Source organism: Petaurus breviceps, unplaced genomic scaffold (assembly GCF_028583685.1).
Source record: "Petaurus breviceps papuanus isolate PSGF00001 unplaced genomic scaffold, PetGlider_PUasm1.0 90760, whole genome shotgun sequence".
Taxonomy (NCBI): Eukaryota; Metazoa; Chordata; class Mammalia; order Diprotodontia; family Petauridae; genus Petaurus; species Petaurus breviceps.
The window spans coordinates 8,362,874-8,388,362 of NW_027187338.1; the positions used below are offsets into that span (position 1 = coordinate 8,362,874).

General features: G+C 50.2%; 1 protein-coding gene across 1 annotated transcript in view; it reads right to left on the reverse strand.

Annotated features, from left to right (window-relative positions):
• Window positions 1-25,050, reverse strand: part of COL9A2 (collagen type IX alpha 2 chain) — a 29,207-nt gene extending 4,157 nt beyond the window's left edge. The window contains exons 1-27 of the mRNA XM_069068054.1: window positions 24,884-25,050; window positions 22,102-22,176; window positions 20,295-20,330; window positions 20,132-20,194; window positions 16,368-16,421; window positions 16,073-16,108; window positions 15,828-15,851; window positions 12,606-12,659; window positions 11,849-11,902; window positions 11,089-11,136; window positions 10,674-10,730; window positions 10,469-10,522; window positions 10,091-10,144; window positions 9,572-9,625; window positions 8,035-8,088; window positions 7,673-7,726; window positions 6,431-6,484; window positions 6,058-6,111; window positions 5,787-5,840; window positions 4,063-4,107; window positions 3,772-3,825; window positions 2,369-2,422; window positions 1,799-1,852; window positions 1,498-1,569; window positions 1,218-1,253; window positions 503-547; window positions 278-310 (exon numbers count right to left, since the gene is read on the reverse strand). Of these exons, the coding sequence (XP_068924155.1) occupies window positions 278-310; window positions 503-547; window positions 1,218-1,253; window positions 1,498-1,569; window positions 1,799-1,852; window positions 2,369-2,422; window positions 3,772-3,825; window positions 4,063-4,107; window positions 5,787-5,840; window positions 6,058-6,111; window positions 6,431-6,484; window positions 7,673-7,726; window positions 8,035-8,088; window positions 9,572-9,625; window positions 10,091-10,144; window positions 10,469-10,522; window positions 10,674-10,730; window positions 11,089-11,136; window positions 11,849-11,902; window positions 12,606-12,659; window positions 15,828-15,851; window positions 16,073-16,108; window positions 16,368-16,421; window positions 20,132-20,194; window positions 20,295-20,330; window positions 22,102-22,176; window positions 24,884-24,955 (1,398 nt within the window). The 5' untranslated portion in view covers window positions 24,956-25,050. The remainder of the gene's footprint in view (window positions 1-277; window positions 311-502; window positions 548-1,217; window positions 1,254-1,497; window positions 1,570-1,798; window positions 1,853-2,368; window positions 2,423-3,771; window positions 3,826-4,062; window positions 4,108-5,786; window positions 5,841-6,057; window positions 6,112-6,430; window positions 6,485-7,672; window positions 7,727-8,034; window positions 8,089-9,571; window positions 9,626-10,090; window positions 10,145-10,468; window positions 10,523-10,673; window positions 10,731-11,088; window positions 11,137-11,848; window positions 11,903-12,605; window positions 12,660-15,827; window positions 15,852-16,072; window positions 16,109-16,367; window positions 16,422-20,131; window positions 20,195-20,294; window positions 20,331-22,101; window positions 22,177-24,883) is intronic.
• Between the last annotated feature and the right edge of the window lie 439 nt (window positions 25,051-25,489).

The window sequence follows — 25,489 nt, forward strand, 5'->3', positions numbered from 1 at the left end:
TTATTAAGATTTTCTCCATCATGTTCTTAAGTCTAGTCAATCAACAAAATAATGAATTGAGCCCATATTTGTAATGTTTGCCAATTTCTGATGCATAACGGCCCAAACTGAACATTTAACAACTGGCTCTAGCAAGTCATTTTGAGCTGGTTCCAGCATACCCCTGTATAAAGCCAGAGGATAGTGAGCAGAAGAGGAAAGAAAGTAAAAGGAAGAGAAAGGAGAGAAGAAAAGAAAGAAAGAGGGAGGGAAAAGGAGCTAGCAGATGGGCACCCACCTGTCCCTTGGGGCCTGGTTCTCCAGACTCTCCCTAGAGGAAAATAAAAAGTCACCTTTTCAATGGGAGCCGTGAGGCCCCACTTCTGGGACCACTTCCCCAGTTTCCCTGCCCCATCAAACTCCCTCTTTAGGGTTGGGCCACTGCTTTTGACATTTGAGACCGAGGTCTTTGTCTGCCCTTGGGGACCTCCCAGGGACCAGCCAGATGCTCCAATCTGCTCACCTTCTCTCCTTTCTCTCCCGGGAGACCTTCCACACCTGGATCACCCTGCAGAGGAAAGCCCCAATCAGGCGGCAGGCAGGACAATAGGAGAGGGGAATGGTGGGAGCTGGTGCCAAGCTCAGCCCTACTTTCACCTCAGCTGCTAATGGCACCATTCTCTGTGGAGTCCCTCATTTTCCCCATCCTTGGGAGAGCCCTGTCTGACAGTGGAGGTGCACCAGGGGCCTGCCTTGGGGCTGCACGCACTAAGGTGCCTTGCTCCTCCTGGTGGCAGCTGGAAATATTGCAGTGAAAGGAACCAGGAGAAAACCACCCTTCTGGGTCCCACGCCAGGGCTATTAAGCTAGCTCTAATCTTTCTTGCCCTTTACAATTCAGGAAGCATTTTCTTCATGAACTGTATGAGGTGGGCAGTGCGAGTATCTCTGTAAGTGAATGGTTCAAAGTCAAATAATGAATAAATTAGAATTAGAATATGAGACTCTCAGGCCGGGGAGGGATTTTCCCATTGTGTCATGCTGCGTCTTAGCTGTCATGGTGGCAGATAGGGCACCCCGGACAGCCAAGGTGCAAGAGGGGTAGCTCTAAGAATTGGTAAGAAAAGATGGAGTTAGGGGAATAGAACTGGGTTCTTACTGCCTGACATTGACCAGGGAGTCCCTGAGAAAAGGCATAGACTGCTACCCCTGCCTCTCCCCTCCTGACCAGGTACTCACACCACTGCCTCTGGAACCGATCTTCCCTGGGAAGCCCTGTTGGAAAAGAAAAGTGGTGAAGGGGTGATCCTTGATCTCTGGGCCCTGCAGATCACCCCAGTTTGGTACCTTCTCTAACATACATCCTCTGGGAGGCCTCTAGAATCTCCTGAGAACACCAGGGTCCCCTCCTGTTCCCAGCCTGGTTTCTTTGCTCCCTGTCTCCATCCCTGCCCTTAAACTCCAGGCCCATCTCTGTGCTGCTGACCTCTGGCTTCCTCACTGTGTCCCCATTCATTACCTTATTTCCTTTGATGCCTGGTAGACCTTGGGGCCCTGGGATCCCTGGAGGCCCCTGTTCTCCCTTGGCACCCTGAAGAGAGAAAAAATTCAATAAAGGGAATAGGGGAGTCTCAGGCCTGGAGACCATGTAAAGATCCATGGTAAGAAAGTCTGGGGTGAGAGTAGAGAACTCTAGAAGATACCCCAGAGGCCCAGTGTGCTCCCCTTCTTCCTGCTTCCCCACCGTGGGCTGTGTCCCATGACTGGATGTTAGCCCTCCCTTCTCCATCATCCAGTCCAGGCAGGGTTCACACACTTACAACTCTCCCTTGTAGGCCTGGCTGCCCCACGGGCCCTCTCTCGCCTTGGTCACCCTGAGATGAAGGAACAGAGAGGATCATTAAGGAAGTGAGAGGAGCCCAGCACCACCCCTACCTGTCCGTCCCCAACCCCAGAAGCAGATGTGGCTCAGCTAAGCTGGGCAAAGGGACCCTGCCCGTGGTTGGCCCATCTTTATTCTCTCAGCAAATAATAGCAGTTCTCTTCTCTTATCGGGCGTTGAAGTTTCCTGAACCCTTTACGTACATGGTATCACCGGCTCCCCAAAACAGCCCTGGGAGGTAAGCAGCACCCATGATAGTATCCCATTTTTATGGGTGAGAAAACAAACCCAGAGAGGTTAAGTACTTTAGTCATATGGCTACTAAGGAGATGAGCCTGCACTTGAACCCAGATCCTTCAAGGCCCCTCCCAGGGCTCACTCTGCTAGGGAGCCTCACTCCAGGGTGGTCTAGAGAGAGAAAACAACTTCCCATACAGCAAACCCTCAGGGAGGAAACCTGGGATCTTCCAACACCCTCCCAAGTGGAATTGCACCACTCCCATCTTACCTTCAGCCCTGGGATGCCCTGAGGGCCAATTTCTCCTCGAGGCCCAGGTTCACCCTGGGGGACAGAGGGGAGGTGCAGTTAGTACCAGGGGGGCTGCAGCCCTGCCTTTGTGTTTAGGATTCCCATCTCCGCCTGATAACGGAATCATAGTGGAGCTGGAAGGGACCTTACAGGCTGTCGGGTCCAAGCCCCTCATTTTGCAGATGAGGAAATTGAAGTACATACAGATTAAGTGACATGCCCAGGGCTACACAGCTAGTAAGTAACTGAGGCAGGATTCAAACTCAGATCTTCCTGTCTCCAAGTTCAGCATTCTATCTACCTCCTCCAGAAAGCCTTTCTGGATTAATTAGGTAAGGGCCAACATGTGCCCTGACCCCATCCTGCCTGGACCCAGAGCTCTCAGGGCTGACTTTTCTCCCAAGTTGTACTGAGCCCAGATATTAACACTCCCCCATCTTGGCCTTCTGCTCTTATTAATCTTCTCCTGGTTTATATGTTGGCACAAAATATTAGAAAAGAACCCAGAAATCATCACATTCAACCCTGTTTTTACAGAAGAGGAAATTCGAAGGGGCAGGATTTATTTGTTCTGGGTCCCAGAGATTATGTGTGGCAGAGCTGAAACTTTAACTCAAGCCTTCTATGTCCCTGGCCCTGGCACAGCCCTCCCCGCGTTCACCAGCCCATTGCATCCTAACGATGAGGTGCTTGTGCTTGGATGCCAACTCCAGGATCGCATTTCTCCCTAGCTTCAAAACACTATCCCTGACAGTTTTCTCCACAGCCTCAGGGCACTCTGCCTTGTGATAACTCATGAGTGGGCCCCAGTAAAACAAACTATCTCTCCCTTTTGCAAGAACAAGCTGACCTCTAAGAAATTCTCTTGTAAAAACAGGACTATCTTATCATGTATTGATTCCCAAAGTGATTATATTCAATCCAGTGGTCAAGCTATAGACATCAGCTCTCAAAGCTATCTTGCTACAAACATAACAAACCAATAATACACTCCTGAGAAACCCCTTTCTCTGGTTTCCAGTAATGAATGACTCCAGTGACCAAGGTGGTGTGAGTTGTCACCTAATTAGCACATCTGCCAGATAAGCCATTACTTTTTCTACATAAGCTTTAGCATCATTCCTGTTGAGCTGCAAGTTCCTTAAGGAGCACTGCCCACCATGTTGGCATTATAGTAAGCCTTTGCCACCTTGACTTAAAGAATGCATGAGGCCCTGAATTCATTCCAGACGACACTCTCCTGTACTTCAGTCCTTGAGGAGTCCCTGAAGTCCTTAAACCGAGTCACTAAGGGCAAGCAGAGACCAAGGGTGTGTGATCTCTTCTGTTCAGGTATCATATCGGCTTTTGTTGGGGACAATCACATGGGCCACTTCACTTACCGGCTTCCCGGGAGGACCAGACAATCCTGGGAAGCCCCTCTGGCCAGGCTCACCCTATGGAAAAAGCGATCAGAGACAGCTCAGTCCTGGGCTCAACTCCATACTGGCCACTGCACAACCCCACCCCCTCCGTTAACCTCATAGCATCTCCTCAGAGAAGCGTGGAGTGGCCCCAAACCTGCAAAGCCCTGATTGCAAAAGAGACAAGCTAGATTTCCACCTTGGACAACCCCAGTCCTCTAAACCTTTCCCTTCCATGCTCAAAATGTCCCCAGTGGGAAATCCCCTCACCTTGTCTCCTGGTTCCCCTTTGGTCCCTGGCTGACCTGGCAAACCCTGCAGAGAGAAAAGTGCATGAATGTCCTACTGATAGCATCTGGGAAGCTCCAGGCCATTCCCAGAGGCCCAGACACAACCTTGGGGCAGCCATCAGAAAGAGGAGAGAAGCCAGGAAGAGACAGGTCAGAATCATGGGTTCGAAGATTGAGATCTGGAAGGAACCTGAGAGGCCATCAGGACCAACTGCCTCATTTTACAGATGAGTAAACTGAGCTTCAGAAAACATAAGCAACAATAGTAAGAGTCCAAGTTAGGATTAGAACTCAGATCTTTCTAACTCCAGGGCCAATACTCCAACCACTATACTACCAGGGCTGTGAATAGTGGAGATCACCTGGTCCTGGGGTTCTTAACCTTTTTTGTACCATGGGCCCCTTTGGCAGTCTAGTGAAACCTATGGGCCCCTTCTCAGAATAATATTCTTAAATGTATAAGGTTACAAAAGGAAACTGATATGCTGAAATAAAGATTTAACTTTCCCCCATCCAAGTTCACTAACCCTCTGAACTCTACAGACTCCATGGACCCCAGCTTAAGAACCTCTGAACTCATCCAATTTTCTCATCTTGCAGATGAAAAATGCAGATGCTGGAGATGGAGAAACTTCCCCAGCGATGGTAAGTAAGAGACTTATTGATAGAGAAACGGAGGATGGAGAAATTTACCCAGATAAGGTAAGAGATTCACTTACCATCATGCAGCTAGGAAATAGCAGAGAGAGAAACCCTCCCTAGCTAGCCCAGGACTCCTGATGGTGGGATTTGGTCACCATCCAGAAGCCCCATGGTGAATGGGAATGAAGTCCAGTAGCTCATGACCATGCCCATTGGAGGTCCATCTCATCCCCACAAAACAATAATGCCATGGTCAGCCAACCACCTGGACTAGGGAAGAGGGGGAGAGGGAACTGGGAAGGTCGGGAGGAGTCACCCTGAGTAAGGGGAGTTAGGGGAGCCAGAGTTCACAGGATCTCAGAACCTCAGACCTGGACAGCCCTGAGCTTGGCCTGGCACATTGGTTCAGAATAATGCTAGTTGCCCGAATGACTAGACCCAAGCTAATGGGTCCAAAGACTTCCAGAGACAGGAAGCTCACCATTGGCAGCCCATTGGACCCAGTTCTGATGGCTGGGATGTGTTTCCTTATGCTTCCTATGACTTTCCACCTGGTGCTTCTAATTTCATTTATTAGAACAGTTAGGGGATCCTTGCTGAGGTGCAGTTGAACTAAATGCCCTCCAACGTCCCTAGAGCTGCAAAAGGGTGGTGGAGGTTGTCTAGTCCCATTTCCTCATTTTATGGAAGAGGAAACTGAAGTCAGAGAGTGACTTGCCTAATACCACACAAGTAGCCAGGATTTGAACCCAGATCCTCTGACTCAAATTCATTGCTCTATCCACAGCTTCCCACTTGCTTCTGATACTATCTGTGATAATTATGAGGGCATCCAGGTCATGTGATTTAGAGCTGGAAAGGTTTTTGGAACCTAGAATGTCAGAGTTGGGAGGGACCTTTGAACAGAGAATGTCAAAGCTGGAAAGGACCTTAGAACTTAGAACAACAGAACCTGGAGGGGTCTTAGGGGCAAGAAATGATCTTGACCATCCCATCCCTATTTTCCAGAGGAAAAACTGAGTCCCAGAGAGTAGGGCTTGAGGCCCTGACACTGATACTCACCGCCAGGCCTTGGTGACCTGGGTTTCCAGGTCGCCCGGGCTGTCCAGCACTCCCCTGTGGGATGGAATAGCCAGATATTATTCTACTGTCTGTGGCCCCAGTCCTAGGGACCCTCCAGGGTAGGGAGGAAGGGGCTCGTGGGACTGCTTGATGTGACTGACCCTGGGCCTCCCTCACACCAGCCTATGAAGATCATGCTGCACCTATCCAAGGGACTGACCCAGGTCTAAGGGACCCTCTCTCTCCAGTCCATGTGCCACATCTCCCTTACCTTTACCCCAGGAATGCCAGGCGTCCCATCCTTGCCATCAATACCAGGTAGGCCCTGTGAAGGGAGGAAAAGAAATCACAGCCTATAAAGATGCACTTCCTAAGGCATCAGACCCTTCTGTTGGTCCAACCCTCTCATTTTACATATGGGGAAACTGAGTGTGGAGAAGGAACTTGCCCAAAGAGAAACAGGGGCAAAGCTAGGACTAGAATGCAGGTCTTCTGAACCCCTTCTTCATTTGGCTAAGGCTGAGCCGGGTTCCCCCTGATCTGAGTTAGGACTCACTTGGATCTGGCTCCCACCCCCTAACCTCCTGCCCAGAATTAAGCCTAGGTCCCAAGAAGTCAGGATCTCCCCCTACTGCAGTACTTACGTTCTCACCCTTGGGTCCTCCGCTTCCCTGGGGGCCTTGAACACCTTGACCACCCTACAAAAGCCAAGCAGGAAAGTACAGTCACACCATCCCTTCCCTTCCCCCCCAACATATACCCTGGAGACTCTATGTCTGAAGATAGAGATCTGGGGCAACTGACAACCATGTGCATGCCCCTTGTGGCACAGCTTGGGCTTGGTCCCTGGCCTGAGGGAGCCAGGTCCAGCCCAGGAATCAGGCTGTGGCTGTGGGAAGCAGGAGAAGCTCAGGCTCTGGGTCTGCTTGAAGTCTGTGACTTCCTCCTCCCTTGCCCCGACCCCCCATAGCCTAGGAACCTTTAAAGCCTTTAATCCTGTTAGCTTGGCTATGGTTTGATGGCATCTGGGGAAAGGAGTGGGGCAGGAGGAGCGCCTGGCAGGAGGCTGGCTCTGGAGCCGTCTGGTCTGGGGCTCCCCATTGTTACCCTCCAGGCGTGGAGAGCTTCAGAAAAGGAGAGCTACCACAGGGGAATTGCCCTGATGACTTCTCAAGGTCTGTTTCAGCCCGAGCCTGGTTCTTCCTTAGCTCAGCTCAGGCCATGCTTGGTGCTGATGGTGCTGCCCAAGGGTCAGGCAGTGATCCACACAGAACACATATGTACACACATATTGTACTGTGCATAACCACCCACATAGAATCCACATGTATTCAGTAGTCCACATGGAACACATGTGTGCATGTGTGTGTGCGTGTAATCACCCACACAGAATCCTTCCATCCATAACCCACCTGCACATGGGGTCCTAGATCTATGGCTGGAGAGCCTCAGAGGTCACCTAGTCCCACCCCTCATGGAGGAAACTGAGGTTCATCAAAGTTAAGTGATTGTTTAGGTCTTGGCAGGGGCAGAATTCGCACTCAGGTTGTCAGGCTCTCAAGCCAGCAGGTCTTTTCACATAGAAGGGATGTGTATACTCCATCATCCACACTGAACACAGGTGTCTCCATGTAACAGATGCGCACAGACCCAGGCCCAAACACCCACATGCACACAGGCAGCCAAGCAGCCTCCCTTCTTATTCTTCACCACACAAACACATGAACACACTCACACATAGTCATACCCCCACACACACACTTTCTGGAGAGGGATGGAGGAGAGCCCAGCCTCCAGACCTACTCCCTCCTCCCCACCTTCAGGACTCCAGTCCCCCAGTTTGGGTCCCAGCAGAGCAAGGGACACATATAAAACCATTAACTTACCACATCTCCCTTTTCCCCAGGTCTGCCTGGTGGTCCCCTGGGGCCCTCCTCACCCTAGAGGCAGAGAAGAACAAACAGATTTTCAGGAAGGGGGCTCTGGGGACTCAGCCTTCAGACCCCCAGAATGGGCAGTGCTAAACTGTACACCCACCTCAGCTCCCTGAGCTGGGTCCCCCATAGCCTCCACTCCCTCACAGTATGGAAGATCTTAGTGCCTGAACCAGGTCTCTGAAATGGGGATGCCCCCACAAAGCCTTTCCTAGCCAGGCACAGGAGTAAGAGTGGGCATCTCAGGATACACATTCCCCAGGGGCCAGGGGGCAAAGGCCAAGAGGCCAAGGGGTGGGATGGGGAGGACTCACAGGCTTCCCAGCAGCACCAATGGACCCAAGCATCCCCTTGTAGCCTTGGGGACCCTGGAGAAGGGAGGGAAAGCATCACCACCATAATCATATTGACGTCATCAGCATCATTATAAAGACCATTGTTAATATCATTATCACAGACATAGAACCATAGATTTAGAGCTGGAAAAGACCGCAGGTGTGATTTAGTCTAATTGGCCTCTCATTTTACAGACAAGGAGACCAAGGCCCATCTAGAAACGTTAAGTGAATGTTCTGAGTTCAAATGAGTGACTGAGCTGGGATTTGAACTCTGGTCCTCAGACTTCAACCCCAGAATTCTTTCCATTATCAGTTGTATGGTCAGTATGTTGGTGGTTATGAAAATCATTTGTATTTGTTACTAGCCCCACTGCTCACATCACTGATCCTGGCATTGTTGGCATTAGTGGTCTTTATGGAGACAGTCACTGTCACTGTTGGTATTATAGACCATCACCCCCTAGGTTTATCAGGGTGGGGAACTCCCAGGCTTCCCGCCAATGCAGATGTTCAGGTCCCAACCTATCTGTGATTTAGGGAGGGTCTAGCAAGTTTGGATTCACCCAAAGGGCCGCACTTGAGGATGTAGAGGGCCACATGTGGCCTCGAGGACACAGGTTCCCCACCCCTGGTAGAGAGCTGCCAGAGAAGTATTTCTTAACACTTAAAAAAAATTTCTTTTAAATTTATATGCTTTTTGGAGGGGAGAAGACAGGGCAATTGGGATTAATTGACTTTCCAAGGTCACACGGCTAGTCTTGTTAAGTGACTGAGGCTAGATTTTATCTTAACACTTTTTATGTGCCAAATACATGGTTAAGAATTTAACAAATGCTTGTTGATTATTATAATAACTACTTGTTCAGTCATTTTCAGTCATGTCCAACTCTTTGTGACCCCTTTTGGGGGGTTTCTTGATGAAGATACTGGGGTGGTTTGCCATTTCCTCCTCCAGTTCATTTTACAGATGAGGAAACTAAGGCAGACAGGATTAAGTGACTTGCCCAGGGTCACACAGCTAGTGTCCTCCAGAGTCCAGGCCTCTGTGCCTCACCACTGTGCCACTTCCCTGCCCCACAGTAACTACATTTGATATAATACTGATGTGATCATCTCTCTGGTTCTTGTCATTGGCGTGGCTCCCCAAGACGATGAACTGAGTTGATTAGTGGCCATGGTAAAGCGAGCTTCCTCCTCAGGAGCTCTTCACACCAAAGATGTCACAGGTTTATCCAGACCAAAACAACAACAACCCCCCAAAACCAGATTATTTTCTGTGGCATCATCACCATTGTCATTAGTGATAATGCTGATACTCTGGCATTTTCTACATGAGTCTCATGGAGCCTCCACCAGGACTGGTCCAGGCCGGCTTGAGGCTGGGGGCCTGGGGTCTCAATGGATAATCACCATCTCAGTTTAATTCAGTGCATATTTAGGGGCCTGCTCCTCGCTCAGAACTGGGAATACACAAAGAAACAAAAAAAGGGCTGGGGGCTTTTGGAGGACTCACCATCTCTCCTTTGGATCCAGCCATGCCTGGGTAGCCCCTGATGCCCTGGGGGCCCTGCCGGACAGAAGGACAGAGGATGGGCTCAGCTAACCCCTGCTAAGGGCAGCGCTTGCCTCCTCCAAGCTGCCCTTCCCCATCTCATGCCGTGTCCCCGCTCTCGCTCCCCAGAAGAAAGACCAGTCCCTGCCCTGGGCACACAGCCCTTCTCAGCCAGGTGGGCACAAGAGTGCTGACCTGTGAGTCTAGTGAAAGTCCCCAAGGGCCATCATCCAGAGTCATGGGGTGGTAAGTTAGTGATGGAAGGATCACAGGAATGACCCAGTTCAACTCTTATTTATAGGAGGAGCAGCTGAGGCTAAGAGCTGTTACGTGAGTTGCCCAAGGTCACGCAGCATCCAATCCAGGGAGAGAACCCAGGGCCCCTCCCTCCCAGGCAGGCACTAACTCTGTGATCTCTAAGCATGGAAACAGCCAAGAGGGTCCCATCAGAGCCCTCAGCAAAAGGAAGGGATACATTACCGGGGGACCAGGAATTCCCTGCTCACCAGAGGCACCCACATCTCCTTTGGGACCCTAGAGGATGGAATGCAGATGTAAGGGCCTGAGGACCATAGTTCATCAGTCCAGGAGAAGGAGAAGAGACACAGGTCTCAGAGGCCTTTCTCCAAGAGCTCAGGAGTCAGGGGATAAAACAGGAAGAGTCTCCCACATCCGTGCCCGTCTGTCTACTCTCCCCTCCCTGCTCTGGCCCCTTCCTCCCAGTCTGCCCTCTCGTCTCTGCCCTTAGCCCCCATTACTCTCTCCATCAGTCCCCTCGGCACAGACTCCTCCCTGCCCCTCGACAAGGGACAGAGGACAGAGGATCCTCAAGGGCTAGAAGCGCTCTCCCAAACTTACTGGTTTCCCTTGTCTGCCTGGCTCCCCCAGGGGTCCCCGACGGCCTGGATGTCCCTAAAGGGAGAGAAGGAAATTTGAGCTGCATTCTCCAATACCAGACCCTACCCCCCAATCCCCAGGCCCCAAACCCAAATGGGTTTCCATCTCCTCCAATAGCACAGAGCCCCATGTCCCCAGACCCAGCTTAGCCCCCTTTGGAACTCACCTTCACCCCCTGCAGCCCCTGTGGTCCCTTCACACCAGCTGGGCAGTTGGTTGGACACTGAAATATAAGGGTGGGGTGAGGACAGTTATTCAAGGCCAGATCCAGATCCCAGCTTTGCACTTGGTTGGAAAGGGGATGGGGGTGATTCATAAGCATGGTATATGGTTCTGCTCTTCCAAGGCCCCTCACTTTTATCCCCTCTTTTGGGATATTCTTGGCCTCAGGCCTAGCCTGTCCCTCCCCTCCTTTCCCTGGACACAGCCACACCACCACCCCCTCAGCACAGGCACACAGTGGCTCCTCTGGCCAAAGGTAAGATTTCCTGACCTCCATGTAGCCCCTCCCCCCACCACTTGCTACAGACACATTCCACAGAGGGTCCTTAATGACTTGGGCAGCTGGATCCAGTACTTACCAGGAAATCAGCACTGCCTTCAAGGCCCTGGATGGTCCCAGGACGGCCCTGAAAGGGGAATCTGAGGTGAGGTCTGGGAAGGCAAATGGCCATGGTGCCAGGAACAGAGCTTCCCAGGTTTTAAGGCAGACTAAATCCCCTGTACCCCCTGTCTCTCAGAGATGGCTAGTCCCTTAAGAGGGGCTTTGGGCAGAGACTGTGGAAGCCCAGACAAAATACCAAAGAGTAGAGGGCTCAGATCACATCATGAAGGCCCATACTCTAAAGTTACCTGTCTCCTGCTTCTAGGAAATGTGGGTGTAGGAGAGGATCCCTCCACCCCCAGTCTTTTGGGATTCAGGCCTCCCCAGTCTGATCTTAACCCCTCCTCAGCCCCTACCTCCCTCATTGGTGGGTGGGCTTTCTTACAATATTCCTGGGCCAATGACTCAGCCCTCCTTGGCTGATAAGTGAACCCCACATACCATCCTGAAGTTCCAAGGAGCCAAACCTGAGCTTCTGTAGTCCCCAGACCTGGTTCTGGGGACCTTCTCCTTCCCTGGAGAACACCATTTCGCAGCCAAGATGGCCATACATCTAAAATGACCACTAATCCGGCTCTGGGACAAAATAACTGGGAAAGGGGACCAACGGGATTGGGATATACCCAGCCTCACCCATGATGGGACGTGAGACTACATAGGGCTGACTGCTGTGCTCCAGGACCATGTCTCTCTGCCCCACCCTCACCTCCCCAAGGAAGCAGAGGAAGGACACTCACGGGTTTTCCTGGGGGCCCAGGAGGTCCTGACGGTCCCTCAGGTCCAGGGTCTCCCTGAAAAGAGATGTCAGTGCTAAGTCAAGTACAGGCCACCCTGGGAGGCCCAGCCTCACTCAACCTTTGGAGCAGAGCACAGATGTGGCAGCAGATGGGGGAGAGCCAAAGGTGCAGGAAGAGAAACTCCAGTCTAACTCAAGGAGGCACTTCCCAGATGTCTCTGGGAGACCCACCACAAAGACTGTGGACTCTTCCCTATTCAAAGGGACCACAGACAATGAACATGGGTCTCAGGCAGGGGACTGGCCACAATAATGCTTCGGGCCCAGGAAGGGGCATGGGCTGTCACAGAATCACCAGGAATCTCAGAGTGAGAAGGTTCTGGCAAAGTCCAGCCCTGCCTGAACAAAAATGCCATCTCTAGTATCTCCAAGTGATTGCACAGCTAATGGGGGGGGGGCTCCCCACCTCCTGAGGCGGCCCACTCCACTTTGGGGCAACTGTCATCGTCAGGGGGTGTCCCTGACATCCAGCCTCCCCCCACTGCTTCTGGGTCTGCCCTCTGGGGCCAAAAGAAACATGTCCACTCCCTCCTTTGCATGGTAACCTCACATATTTGAAGAAAGGTGTTACATCCCCCTTCGGGCTTTCTCTTCTCCAGGCTAAATATTCTTGATTCCTTCAGCTGACTTGAGGCCCTTTAGCACCCTGGTCTCCCACCTTGGCACCAGGCCAAGACATAAGACCCTCGGTATCTCACCTTGGGGCCAGGGACGCCGATCTCTCCTGGGAGCCCAACTGGTCCTGGAGGTCCCTGAGAGGGAAGAGGAAGACGTGTTATAGAGGTGGCCCCGCTAGTTCAGAGTTCAGAATATCAGAGCTCTAAGAGGCCTTGGGTATTATTTATTCCAATTCTCCCATTTTATAGAGAAGGAACTGAGCCTCCAGAGAGGTCACACAGCAGGTCAGTGGCAGAGCTGGGATCACATTCTAGTTCTTTTTTTTTTTTAAGCAATCGGGGTTAAGTAACTTGCTCAAGGTTACACGGCCAGTTATTTCTGCACATTCTAGTTCTAAGAACCTATGTCTTCTCTGACCCCCCAGGAGACTTTCTATGGTCAAGCCTGTCATCCCCAGGGCTCGTGGAAGGAAGGACATAAGCATTTATTAAGCGCCTACTATCTGCTAAATGTTTTGTAAATATCATCTCATTTGATCCTCACAATAACTCTTTGAGGTAGATGTTATTATCCCCATTTTACAGATGAGGACAGTGAGGTAGACAAAGGTTACGTGACTTGTCCAGGGTCACACAGCTAGTAAAGTGCTTGATGTAGGATTTGAACTCAGTTCTTCCTGCCTCCAGGCCCAGCTCTCTACCCACTGTACAGCCCAACTGCCTCATGGGAGCAGGTGCTGGGAATCCAAGCTCTCTTTACTTGTCTGAACATGTAAATTAACTGTCTGCCAAAGTCCTCCTGTGGTTGTCCAAACCAAATGGAAATGAGTTTTGGGGCTATCTATAGCTCTAGTCCTTTTGATTAGGACAGATGAGTGAGAATTAGATCATACTCACCCATTCTGACCCCTGCTTAACTCCTTGCTGTACCCCTCACCCCCACTCCAGTCTGAGCTGGGCCTGGAAAGCATCACCTCTTGGTCCGAGTGAGGCTTGCCCTCTGAATGGGCCATGGAAGGGCAGGTGGGTAAGTTAGCTCCTTGGGGTTGGGGACTGTGTTTTCTTTCTCTCTGTCACCTGGCACAGTGTGAGGTCCAAGGGAGAGCTCAGGCAATATCTGATCAATGAAATGTTTGGGGTTTGAAAGCCTTCCCTGCTAGGAGTCTAGTGATGTCAACAGGACAAGTCAGTGAGAAGTGTTCTGCGGGTAGAAAGCTATGGGTTGATGTAAAAGCACAATGTTCCTAATTTATCCTATTTCCCTCAACAGGGATGGGAATTCTTGTTACAGAGGCCCCTAGCAAAGGGTTCATCCCCTCTCCAATCCCTCTGTTGGCCTGATTCATCCTCTGTTCACTCCCACCACCCTGCCTCGGCTCCATAATCCTCCCCACCCTGCTCTAGAACCACAATAGACTCTCACGGTATCTCTCCTTCCTTCCTCCACCAGACTGCCCAACAAAGCCATCTACACTCAGTGATTCCCCTCCTCTCCTTCCCCATTCTGCTCATCCCTCCACAATCCTAAACTAAAAGTGTTCTCTGCAAACTCTCTCTTAATGGCTAATGTCTTCTTCTTAAACCCTCATCCTTCTGAGGCATCGACACTGACCACCCACTTCTCCAATAGGCCATTGTCTCTTCTCCTCTGGGTTTTTAGTACGTCATCCTCTCCTGGTTCTCCTGCTACCTATCAGACCACTCCTCAGGCTCCTTTGTGGGTCCATCATCATGACGGCCCAATGAGTGTGGCTGTGTCCCAGAGCCTGTTGGGGCCCTTCTCCCTTTTTTCTCTGCTCTCATGAATTCAGTGACCATCTCCATGTATATATCTCCCAGATCTAAGGATTTATCCTGTCTCTTCCCTGCCAGCTTGACCTTTCACAACCTTTAGGCATCTCTGGCTCAACATGTCCAAAACAAGACTCATCATCTCCCCCCATTAACCTACCTGTCTTATCAACTCTCTCCAATATGTTATCAAGGATACCACCATCCTTCCAATCACCCAGGGGCTCCGCCGAAGTATTATTCCTACTCTCACTAATCCCCCCCCCCCCAGCCAAATAGTTACTGAACTTTACATTTATCTCCATAATATCATGACCCATCCTCTCCACTCTCCTGGCTGCTATGTTAGGTCAGACCTGCAGCACTCCTCGCCTAGACGGATGAAAGAGCCTCCAATGTGTTCTCCTGGCCTCATCCCTCCCCACTCCAAACCATCCTCGACTGAGCCGCCAAAGTAATTTTTCTTAAAGCCCAAGTCTGTTTGAGCATGTCTGGGCCCCTACTTAACAAACTCTGGTGACTCCCTATTGCTTTAAGGATCAAATATAAATCTCTAGTTGTCTTTTGGGCAGCTAGATGGAGCAGTGGAGAGAGTACCAGGCTGGCGTCAGGAAGACCTGAGTTCAGATCTGGCCTCAGACACTTCCTAGCCGAGTGACCCCACTCAACCCTGTTGGCCTCAGTTTCCTCATCTGTAAAATGAACTGGAGAAGGAAATGGCAAACCACTCCAGTATCTCCACCAAGAAACCCCCAAATGGGGTCATGAAGAGTTGGACATGACTGAAAATGACTGAACAAGTAGTTATTATGATAATTGACAATAAAAGTGGACACAAGTTTTGATAATCTGGTTCCTTCCCAGCTTTTAAGTCTTACACTTTGCTCCTCTTTCCTCCTCACACTCTACTATCCAGTCCCACCATTTCATGTGCTGTTCTACACACAAGAGAATATTCCATCTCCTGACTCCAAGTCTTTCTAAAGGCTGTCTTTCCCCATGCCTGGAATTCATTCTCTTCTCACCTCTGCCACTTGGGATGCCCAGTTTCCTTCAGACTCAGCAGAAGCACCAACTTTGTCAAAAAGTCTTCCTGATTCTCCTCCCCCCCCGCCCCCCAAAAAAGCTGCTAAGGCCTCCCTTCCCAAAATTACTTGGTATTCATTTTGTGTGTCTTCTGAATGTACTTGTATGTATACACCTTGGCTCTCCTATTAGAATGTAAGCTTCTTGAAGGCAGACTGTTTTACTTTTGTCCTTTAATCTATTGGCTCTTGCCTTAGTACTTGGCATATAGTGGGTGTTTAATAAATGCTTGTGGATTCATTGCTGCCTGCTCTAGCAGGGATTAAGATTGGGGGACGGGGAGAGAGATGGTGGCCTGGGAGCCCTTCAGACAGCCATGCAGGGCTTGTCTGGGAGAGTGCAAATGGTTTCCGCTCTAGCCTGGGATCCCCTTCTCCATCTACTTTCCTCAGCCTCCCCCTTCTTGCCCTACCCCCAAGGTCTCACCTGAGGTCCTGCAAAGCCTGGGCCCTGTGACAGAAAAGAGAGAGAGAGACTGAGAACCTATTCTGCCTTCCCCACCTCCCAGGGCTCCCTCCCTTCAGAGCCCCCCTTCCCCAGAGTCCCCTCCCTTAGAACCTCCTCTTCCTTCTTCTCCTTAAGTGCTCTCTCTCCCCAGAGTTCCCTATTCCCCAACAGGCCCTAAAGAAGTAGGGTGAAGGGGATGGAACCCACCCGGCCAGAATACTCACTGGTAGGCCTGGGGGGCCGGGGAGGCCCGGCTGGCCCTGAAAGCACAGACAGAATGTTAGTGATAAAAGGACCATGTGTGTCTTCAGAATAGGCAGCCACCCTGTACCCCCATGCCCACCCAAGCTCCCCACATGCCTCCACCTTTCTTGACCCCAAATCTCAAGCCCTCCCCCTATCTCCAGAACCTCTCACCCCCCAGTCCTGTGCAGGTAGGTACTGATTAGCCTGACCAAATGAGAACCAAGGACTGTAGGGAGACAGCTCCCTCTTCCCCATCTCCCAGCTCAGGCTCACCTTGACTCCAGGGGGCCCCTGAGGGCCCGGCTCTCCCTTAGCTCCTGTTAAACCCTAGAGGAAGAGGGCAAAAGAGTCAGTTCAATAAGGACCGCACTCAGACCCACACCCCACCCTGCAGTTTCCACATCACAGTGACCCTTTCTTAGATGGAAGGAGAGGGAGTAAGCGGGGAGCTGGCATTCTTAAGACAGTTTGCAAAGATTAGATAGGTTGATATAGATATAGATACACACACACACTTCATCTCATCTGAGCTTCACAACAACCCTGTGAGGGGGGGCAGGGGTCAATTCCCATTTTACAGGTGAGGAAACTGAGGCTCAGAGAGCTTTGGCCTTGCTTGAGGTTGCACCACCAAGTAGTGTCACGGGAGGGACTTGAACTGAGGCTTCCTGACTTTAGCTTAGCAGAGCTCCTGGTACACAGTAGGAGTTTAATACATGATCTCTGAACTGACCTCGGGTATAGTGTCCTCTCTGATGCACCAATCCTCTCTGGAGTAAATCCTGTATTTCTAACTAGGTTAGCTCTTTACCGCTGGGTCTGTGCCACAGGGGACAGATGAGGAGCCTTCCTGCGCTGTCCTTAAGTATCGTTATTGTTTAGCAGTCTGCAGTGCTTTGGTTAGTCACTTTTTGTCTTCTACAATTTGGTGTTCTACTGACACTGTTTATTACTGGATTATCTGCTGTTTAAGATTATTTTTATTTTAGTTTAGCTACTGCTTTGGGCTTGTTGTTCAGTCATGTCTGACTCTTTGTGACCCCATGGACACCAATACTGTCCGTGGGGTTTTCTTGGTAGAAAGACTGGAGTGGTTTGCCATTTCTTTCTCCAGGGGATTAAGGCAAACCAGGAATTAAGTGACTTGCCCAAGGTCACACACCTATTAAGTGTCTGAGTCTGGATTTGAACTCTGGTCTTTCTAACTCCAAGTTGGTGCTATATACACTGAGTTACCTAGCTGTCATTGCTTTGGGCTACCCTCTCTTAATTAGCTTAGTGTAATGGAACAAGCATGGGCTTTGGAGTCCGGAGGACCTGGTTTCAAGTGCTGTTTCTCTCACCACTTGTGTGACCTTGGATAAGTCTCTCAACCTCTCTGGGCCTAACAAAATAAGAAGGTTTGGACCTGTTTGTTTGGGAGGTGTGGCTCCTCTCCTGTCCCCTCCTGCATGCCAAATGAAAAGTCTCCTAGGAAGGCAGTGGCAACATCACCCTTTGCTTTCCCAGGATGTACACTGGCCAGACATGCCTCTATGTGGCCTGAAAGGCTGGTATCTCCAGTCTAGAGCTCCTGCCAGACTCCACAGCATAGCTAGCTGTGCCCATGTCGGCGCTTGTCCTGGGCCCCAAACCTTCCATCCACCTCCACTGAAAACCAGCCACTGGGCCCATCGGTGCCTGGTCCCTGCTAGTCCCCCAGAGCTGCATACCACCCCCCCTCCAGAGAGTCCAGCCCAGGACCCTGGGCAATGTCAGGGCAAAAGAACCAGTATCCTTGGTCAATAGTAAGTCCAACATTGTATCCAGTCACGGTGATTTTACTTAATCCTCATAAAAGGCCCCATGAGACAGGCAGGTAAGTTTTATTCTCCCCATTTTACAGATATGAAAACCAAGTTCAGGGAGGAATTATTTGCCCAAGATACTGCACCTAATAAATGAACTTAGGACTCCTGGATCTAATTTCTTTTTGCTGTTGTTGTTGGTCTTAAAAAAAAAATTCTCGGGGTGGCTAGGTGGTGCAGTGAATAGAGCACCGGCCCTGGAGTCGGGAGGACCTGAATTCAAATCCAGCCTCAGACACTTCACACTTGCTAGACATATGACCTTGGGCAAGTCACTTAACCCCAATTGCCCTGACTTCTCCCCCTCCAAAAAGAAAATTCTGAACTTAAACACCAAATAAAATGGATATTTCCATAGACATAGTATAACGGAAAAAGAGGATTATCTATAAAACTGAAGATCTCTTATGGACACTTTGCTTTTCTTTTTAGTGTAAACTAAACTCTGAATCCAGCTTCTATGTCATAATGTCAGAAAGAGCATAGAAGGTTGGTTAGGACCTGAGAGTTTGTCAAGGATCTAGGCCAGGGTGGGGCTCCCCACCCCAATCTAATCCAATTGCCTTTATTATCACATTATTAGAAACAATTCTAGGGCTCTCCTGATCCTAGCTCAGGTATCTCTCTGCTGTGCTTTCTTCCCTCACCTGGTTTTCCCCCCTTGATAGAGACATCCTGAGTGGATGGGATAGGGGAAGGGGGGAGGCAGGATTCACAATTTCCAAATCTCCAAATCATTATTTTGGGGGTTGTTAGGAAGGCAGGATTTAAAAAGTGGAAGAGCCTGAGACTAGCTCTAACATCCCGTGTTCTAAGGGCCCTCTCAGCTCTGACATCCTCTGTTCTAAGGACCTTCCCAGCTCTGACATTCTCTGTTCTAAGGGCCCTCCCAGCTCTGATGTTCTAAGAATCCTTGCAGTTCAGAATTCCTGTGATGGGTTGAAAGTATTTTTTTTTAACTGCCAAGCACTGTATAGAAACATAAGGAACTATTATTTTTATTAATAAACTGAGACACATACCAGTGTGTGCATTTAAAATGACAGCGTCTTCAACTACCTGCATGGAAATTGCCTGTGGGCTATTTTTAATCCCTAAATTACTTCCTCCCACGGCCCACCTTCCCTGCCCCAGAATGGCCTCCCAGAGGCCTCCCTCACTGTTAATCAGCACGTGCTGGGATTGCTGCCAGCACCCATTGTACTACCCACAGTATTAGACAGAATTCTGAAGCAGCACTCTCTCCATGGCCGCCTCCCATTACAATTGTAGACCCCGTTATCATTGTAGCTTCTCAGACTTGCAAAGGACCTCAGTGTTTTCCTCACCAAACTGTACCTGAACAGGAATCTTTCATTGGAACATCCCTGATCCCCTGGGTCAGTCACCCAGGCTCTCCCTGCAATGGGGGAGGTACCTTCCTTCCTGGACCAATCATTCCACTTTTGGATGACTCTAATTGTCAGGACATTTTTCTGATGTTGAGATTAAATCTTTCTCTCTATGGCTTCTACCCATAGCTCAGCTTCTCCTCAAGTAGTACAGGGGGAATACCTTTTTAGGGGCTTAAAGACAATTACTATGGATGGCTTCCCTACCCGCTCCCCCCTCCCCCCATACCCTCAGTCTTCTCTTCCCCAGGCTAAACATTCCTAGCTCCTTCAACTCATTCTTGCACAGTATGGTCTACTGTCCTTACACCATCCTGGTTATTCTCTTCTGGGGTTGCTTCTGCTTGACAATATTCCTTCTAAGATATGGAATCAGAATGAAACGCAGTACTCCAGGAATAGTCTGACTCAGGCAGAGGACCACAGAGTTGTCATTTCCCTGGTCCTGTCCTCTATGGTTCTCCTAATGCAGCCTAAGGTCACAGGAACATGGGCTACCATGTTGTATTGGCTCCATGTTGTAGTACCAACTCAGCTACTGTTGACCTGCTATCTGCTAGGAACTGCCAACCCTTAAACTCAATAGAACATATCTTTTGGATTATCTGTAGCTCTGATTCTCTTCATTATCACAGATAAATGAGACATGACTCAATAGGAGTCAGGGCTCACAGTCTGGGTTTGCCCCCTTGCAGAGAACACACAAAGGGGTGGAGGTCTGGAGGACCAGTCTCTTAATTCCTTGTTCAGCTGTCCAGCCCTTGCTCCAACCACTGAAACTTTTCTGGCCAGTACTCACGTCAATCCCTGGCTTTCCATCTGGTCCATTTGGGCCTGGTTTCCCTGGGTCACCTTTTTGTCCCTGATGAACAGACAAGGAGAGAAAAACGGCATCAGTATATGGTGGGAAGCAAACATTTGGAACCTCCAAGGCCAGAAGTGTTAGGGAAGAATGCACTCACCGGAAATCCAGGTTTTCCAGGGGGTCCCTTGTCACCCTATAAGACAAAAACAGATGAGATTCCCTGAGCAGATACCTGGGTAACATGACCTGCTCGCAAAGCTGGCCCTGAGTGAGCCCAAGATGCCTCATAGAGCTAAGGAGGAACTGTGGTATCAGAGGACCTGGATTTGAATCTTTGTTCTGGTCCTTATTATATAGGTGACTTTTAGTAAGTTACTTTCTGGGTCCCAGTTTCTTCATGTATGTAAACTGAGGGGGTTAGACCAGATAAACATCTGAGGTGTCTTCTAACACTTAATTTATAATCCTAGGAGATAGGTCTATCATGCCAGTGTTCAATATCTGTTATTAACAACAACAAAATTACCCATCCCACCCATCACAATCCCAGCCTGGGTGGAGCCAGAGTAATCAAAATAAATTTGGGTTTTAGGCATGGTCTGTGCTGTTCTGTGTGAGGAGAAGATGATGGATTTGGAGATGTGTTATGCAGGTAGGCTGGTAGCTCTCAAGATGGGTAGAGGAACTTGGGACTTTGAGGGGAAACTGAGGTCTAACAGTATGGAGTTGGGTTCAGTAAGGGGGCAAGAGACTTCTCTTTTGGACAGTTCAATCCAGTAAGCATTATTAAGCAACTATTACATGTCATAACTGTACTGGGGACATATGGACAAAAAAAGGCAGGGAAAAACCCAACCAGTCTCTATGTTCAAGGACTTTACATTCTACTAGACATTTGTACCGAGTTATGTGCTGGGGAAAGTAGAAATCTTTTCAGGAAAAACCTGTGACAGAATCCAGGGAAACGGTTTCATCTTTTATGTCAGGGGCTCCCTGAGAGCAGGGACTGATTGCTCTCTACACTCTGGGGGTCTAGGACTGTGGTGGAGGAGAAAAAGGGGTGGGGGAGAGATTGGCCGATGGGCGGTGTAAGCAGAAAAGACCACGGGAAGGGCAAATGTGTCTGATCTCCCTCAGGACAAAAAGAATTCCCATTTTGCTTAGAGGTTTATAAGCTCTTTCCTCAGAAAAAGCTGGGGATACAGCTCCTGCAGTAATTATTAGTTCCATTTCATAGGGGATAAAACTGAGGCTCCTCAGATGGAGGGGCTTTCTTGAGTTCACACAACCCCAAGTTAGAATTACAACCACTCTCCAATTTCAGGCTCTTGCTTTTCCCCGACCTTCCTAGATCCCAGAAGCCACGAAGCCTCTGCCTCATTCCCAGCTCCTGGAGGGAGCTAGCTACTGAATGGGCTTGTGTCCTGAATCCAGCTCTATAAATAACCCCCCTAACCATCCCCACCACCAGCAGCCACAGTGGGGGTGGGGGGGTGGGGAATGTCTGGGACCACAGCCATTTCCCTCTCAGCCAGCTGGAGACCATGGAAGTAAGACTGCTCTGTCTAACCCAGAGAGGAGTGGGCAGCTCCCTGCTAGCTCCAGAACCAATCCCCTAGCCCCATAATATTCTGCTGAATAAAAGGTCCTCCTGTGGAGGCCAAAGTAGGAGGGGTATGTGGCATCCTAGAAGGGACTTTATTGGAAAGATGAGGTGTGGGGAGGGCATTTATGAGCTGTTCTACCCCCCCTGCCCCTCCGCCTTTGCTGGACACTGGAGCTTTGATGAACTTGCAGAGGGTTGTGGTCCAGCCTGGCGCCCTCTTCTGGTAGGCCACCCACCCCACAATCCCCAGGGTCCCCCCACCCCAGACAAAGTGCCTCTTTGTCCACCTGCCCCTCCTCCTTGCTACCCCCTCCCCCTCCAGCTCCAGCTCTTGCCCAGTTCCAGGCTTCCTACTCACGTCAAGGCCATCTGAGCCTGGCACTCCTGGCGGGCCTGGGGGTCCAGGGGGCCCTGGTTCTCCTGGCGGGCCTCTCTGAAAACAAACACATAAAAGCTAGTCAGACGAGAGGCCGGGAAGGGCAGAGGAAGAGTGGGCAGGAGTCTCGAGCCCAGTCAAGGTGCCAGCTCCCACTGTACATGCCCAAAAAGACCCTAATTGTGGGAGAGCCTGGAGGGGACCTGGGAGGTCTTTAGGTACCCCTTCCTGGCCGTTCCCAGGGGCTCTGGGACTCTTGGATCTGGACAACCATTTGTTAGGTATATTACAGTGGGAATTCCTCAAGAGCCCCCAAGGTCCCTTCCACCTCTCAGGATTTTTGAGCCTGTGTTCCTGGGTGCCTTCCACAGTCTTCTATAAAGGGGGGATGGCACTGAGAAGGTTAAGATGAATAGGTCATAGAGTGAGGTGGAAAAGGGTGACAAAGGCTAAAGGTAACCTAGGCTAGATTAGGATGAGAGACAGGAGAGAGGATAAAGTATGAGATAAAATCCAGGCTAGGTTAGGATGGTCAGCCCTGTGAAGGGCCTAAGAGACCATCATTAAAATGAGAGGGTCCAACTCGGTGGCTGCTCAAGACCTTTCTGGATCTCTGACCCTCCATTGTCCATACTGAGGATGGTGAGGAGGATGCTGGGACCCTTGACTGTTTAATGTCCCAAAGCCAGAAGGAGGAAGATCCAAGGTCCTGGTGTCCTGATTTCCAGCCTTCAGTCCTTTGAATCTTGCTGCCTCCCAGAAGGGACAGGCAGATCATAGAATCACAGACTGTCTGAGCTGGAAGGGGCTGGAGGGGCCATCTAATTCAATCTCCTGATTTTACAAAAGGGGAAATTGATGCTGAGAGAGGCAAATGTCTTGTAAGCAAAGAGTAGAGTTTGGAACCAAGTTCCAAATTCAGTTATCTTTCCACTCCATTAGGTTGATGGAAGACTGGGGAAGCCTAGAATGTCCACCTCAGATAGGTCTGGACATTTTTCTCTACTTTTCCTACTCCCCCAACCCCTCTGCCCAATTTTATCCTCATCTCTAGGGTTGTCATTTATGTCTGTGGCAACCTCAACTTACTCCCCCCCACCAAATCTCCCACACAAAGAAGACCTTGCCCCCTGGTCCTATGTGTCCCCCCTTCCCCCCACCAAACAGCCACATGCTCACACACCAGGGCGGAAAAAGAGTAGATTAAGGACCACTGCCCATGACTGATTTCATAACTCCAGAATTCCCCACCTTTCCACACTCCCAACATACTCAAGCTTGGATTTCAACAGCCTGGAAAATGGTTGGTTGGCTTCCTTCATACCAGAAAGAAAGGAAGAACCATCCCCTTGCCTCCAGGAGGCAATGTAAAAACATCCCAGCCTGGATATGGAGTCAGAACACCTAGGCTTGGACCAATCCAGGACCTGCCATGGACTCTGTGTTATGTGAAGCAAATCCCTTTCCTTCTCTGGGCTTCAATGTCTCCATGTATAAAATGAGGACATTGAGCTGAATGCTTTCTATGCTCCCTTCCATTTCTAAGATCCCTTCCTGAGAGGTCATGCAGTAGAGTTGCTAAAAAGCCAGGCTGAGACACTCTGGTTCTTTGACCCTGGATAAGCTCTTCAACCTTCCTTTTTGCTCAGGGCAACTAAGACAGTGAGCCCTGGATCTCCGCTGGACTTTCCACATTGGAAATTCATTTCACTGATAAAATCACAGCTCTGGATCACCCAAAGAGAAGCCCCTCTTAGCTGTCTGTTCTTTCCCAAGTCACTCCCTGCACCCCCCACACACATCAGATTTAAAAGTTTTCAAAGCACTTTCCTCACAACTGCTCTGTGAAGTGAGTATATGTGACATTTTTCTGATGGAGAAATTGAGTGACTGAGTGAAGTTGAGTTTACTTGGTAAAACTCCCCACATTCTAGACATCCCGAAACCCAGAGACTGAAATTGACTGTGGCTTCTAAACCTGAGCCTCCAGACTCAGTGAGAGGAAGGGAGGGTTCCGGAGAGATCCATGAATGGGGGCTATTGTCCTGTCTGTCCCTGCTCTGCCCAGACACCTTTTCTCCAGCCACTAGACTGCCTGACTTTGGGGCCCCCAGATCTGGGGCTCCTTTCCTGGACAAGCCTCCCCCCCACCCAGGATGTCTTGAACTGTGTGGTATATCAAGAAGTGGGGATATCTCCACCTTTACCCCCAATCCCCAACCATGAACTACAGGGAGTTAGCTTGTGTCTCCAACCTTGTACATAGAAGACGGTCCACAAATGTGTGAGTTCTCCACATGCCCTACACCCTACTAGCTCCGTAGCAGCCCCAACTTTACCTGGCAGAGTTTTTGGGTGTAGAGAGAACCAGAAACTGAAAGCCCATAAGAAAGGGGACTCCTTTGTCCTTTAACCCCCTGATCTACAGGCAGAAAGTAGCCCCTCAAATCCACAAGATTTGATCCTATCCAATGGAGAAGAATCCCATATTTTCAATCCAGCTCTAAACCTAGTTCTGGGTTGCCCCTGTGAGGAATGGGGAGGGCCCTGAGGACTACATGTTGGGAGGTTTCTGGAAGGACCATTAAAAGAGAATCTCCCTCTTCCTTCTGACTTCCAACCTGTGCTCCCCAAGCCTGAGGACAGGACTTCAGGGACTGCATGAGAACAGAGGGCCCCCCCCCCGGGCTGAAGTGGGGAGTAAAGGAGGGGGCTGAGGATCCCTCCCCCTTCGAAGGACCCCCAAAGCTGAGGGGACACTTACAATCTGGGCCAGGGAGAGGCTGAGCACCTGGAAGAGGACAAACAGTCGGAGGTTCCAGACCATCCCAGCCATGGTGGGGGCTTCAGGTTCCCCAAAGCGTTGCCCGTTCCTAATGGGGTGAAGGCACTGGTGCTCTGATGGGGCCGTGGAAAGAGATCACTCTGCCTCTCTCACTCCTCTGAGCCAACCCAGGAGGCGGGGCTGGGCTCTGTGAACTTGGAGCTGGAGGGGATTGGCTGAGGTGGGGTCAGTGTCACCTGAGAAGACTGGGAAGAAGGGGCTGCTTGTCTAGTCGGCAGGGTGGGGAGCCTATCTTGGGGGCTTCCGCAGCGGGATCCCAGAAAGCTGGAGAAGGGAGACAGCTTCAGATGGAAGGAAGCTGGATTAAGAACCTAGCCCCTATACCTTGTTACCCAAGTGACAATCTGGTAAGGTGAGCCATCCTTCTGCTTCTTGGTGTCCTCATCTGTGAACAGGGCTGAACCTGTCTGGAAGAATCTCTCAGAAAGGGCTCCTGGTTGGCACCAGTTGGCACCAGTTTGAATTCCAACTCAAACGTACTACTTGTATGACCTTGGGCAAGTCAATTTCTTGGAGCTTTGCTAA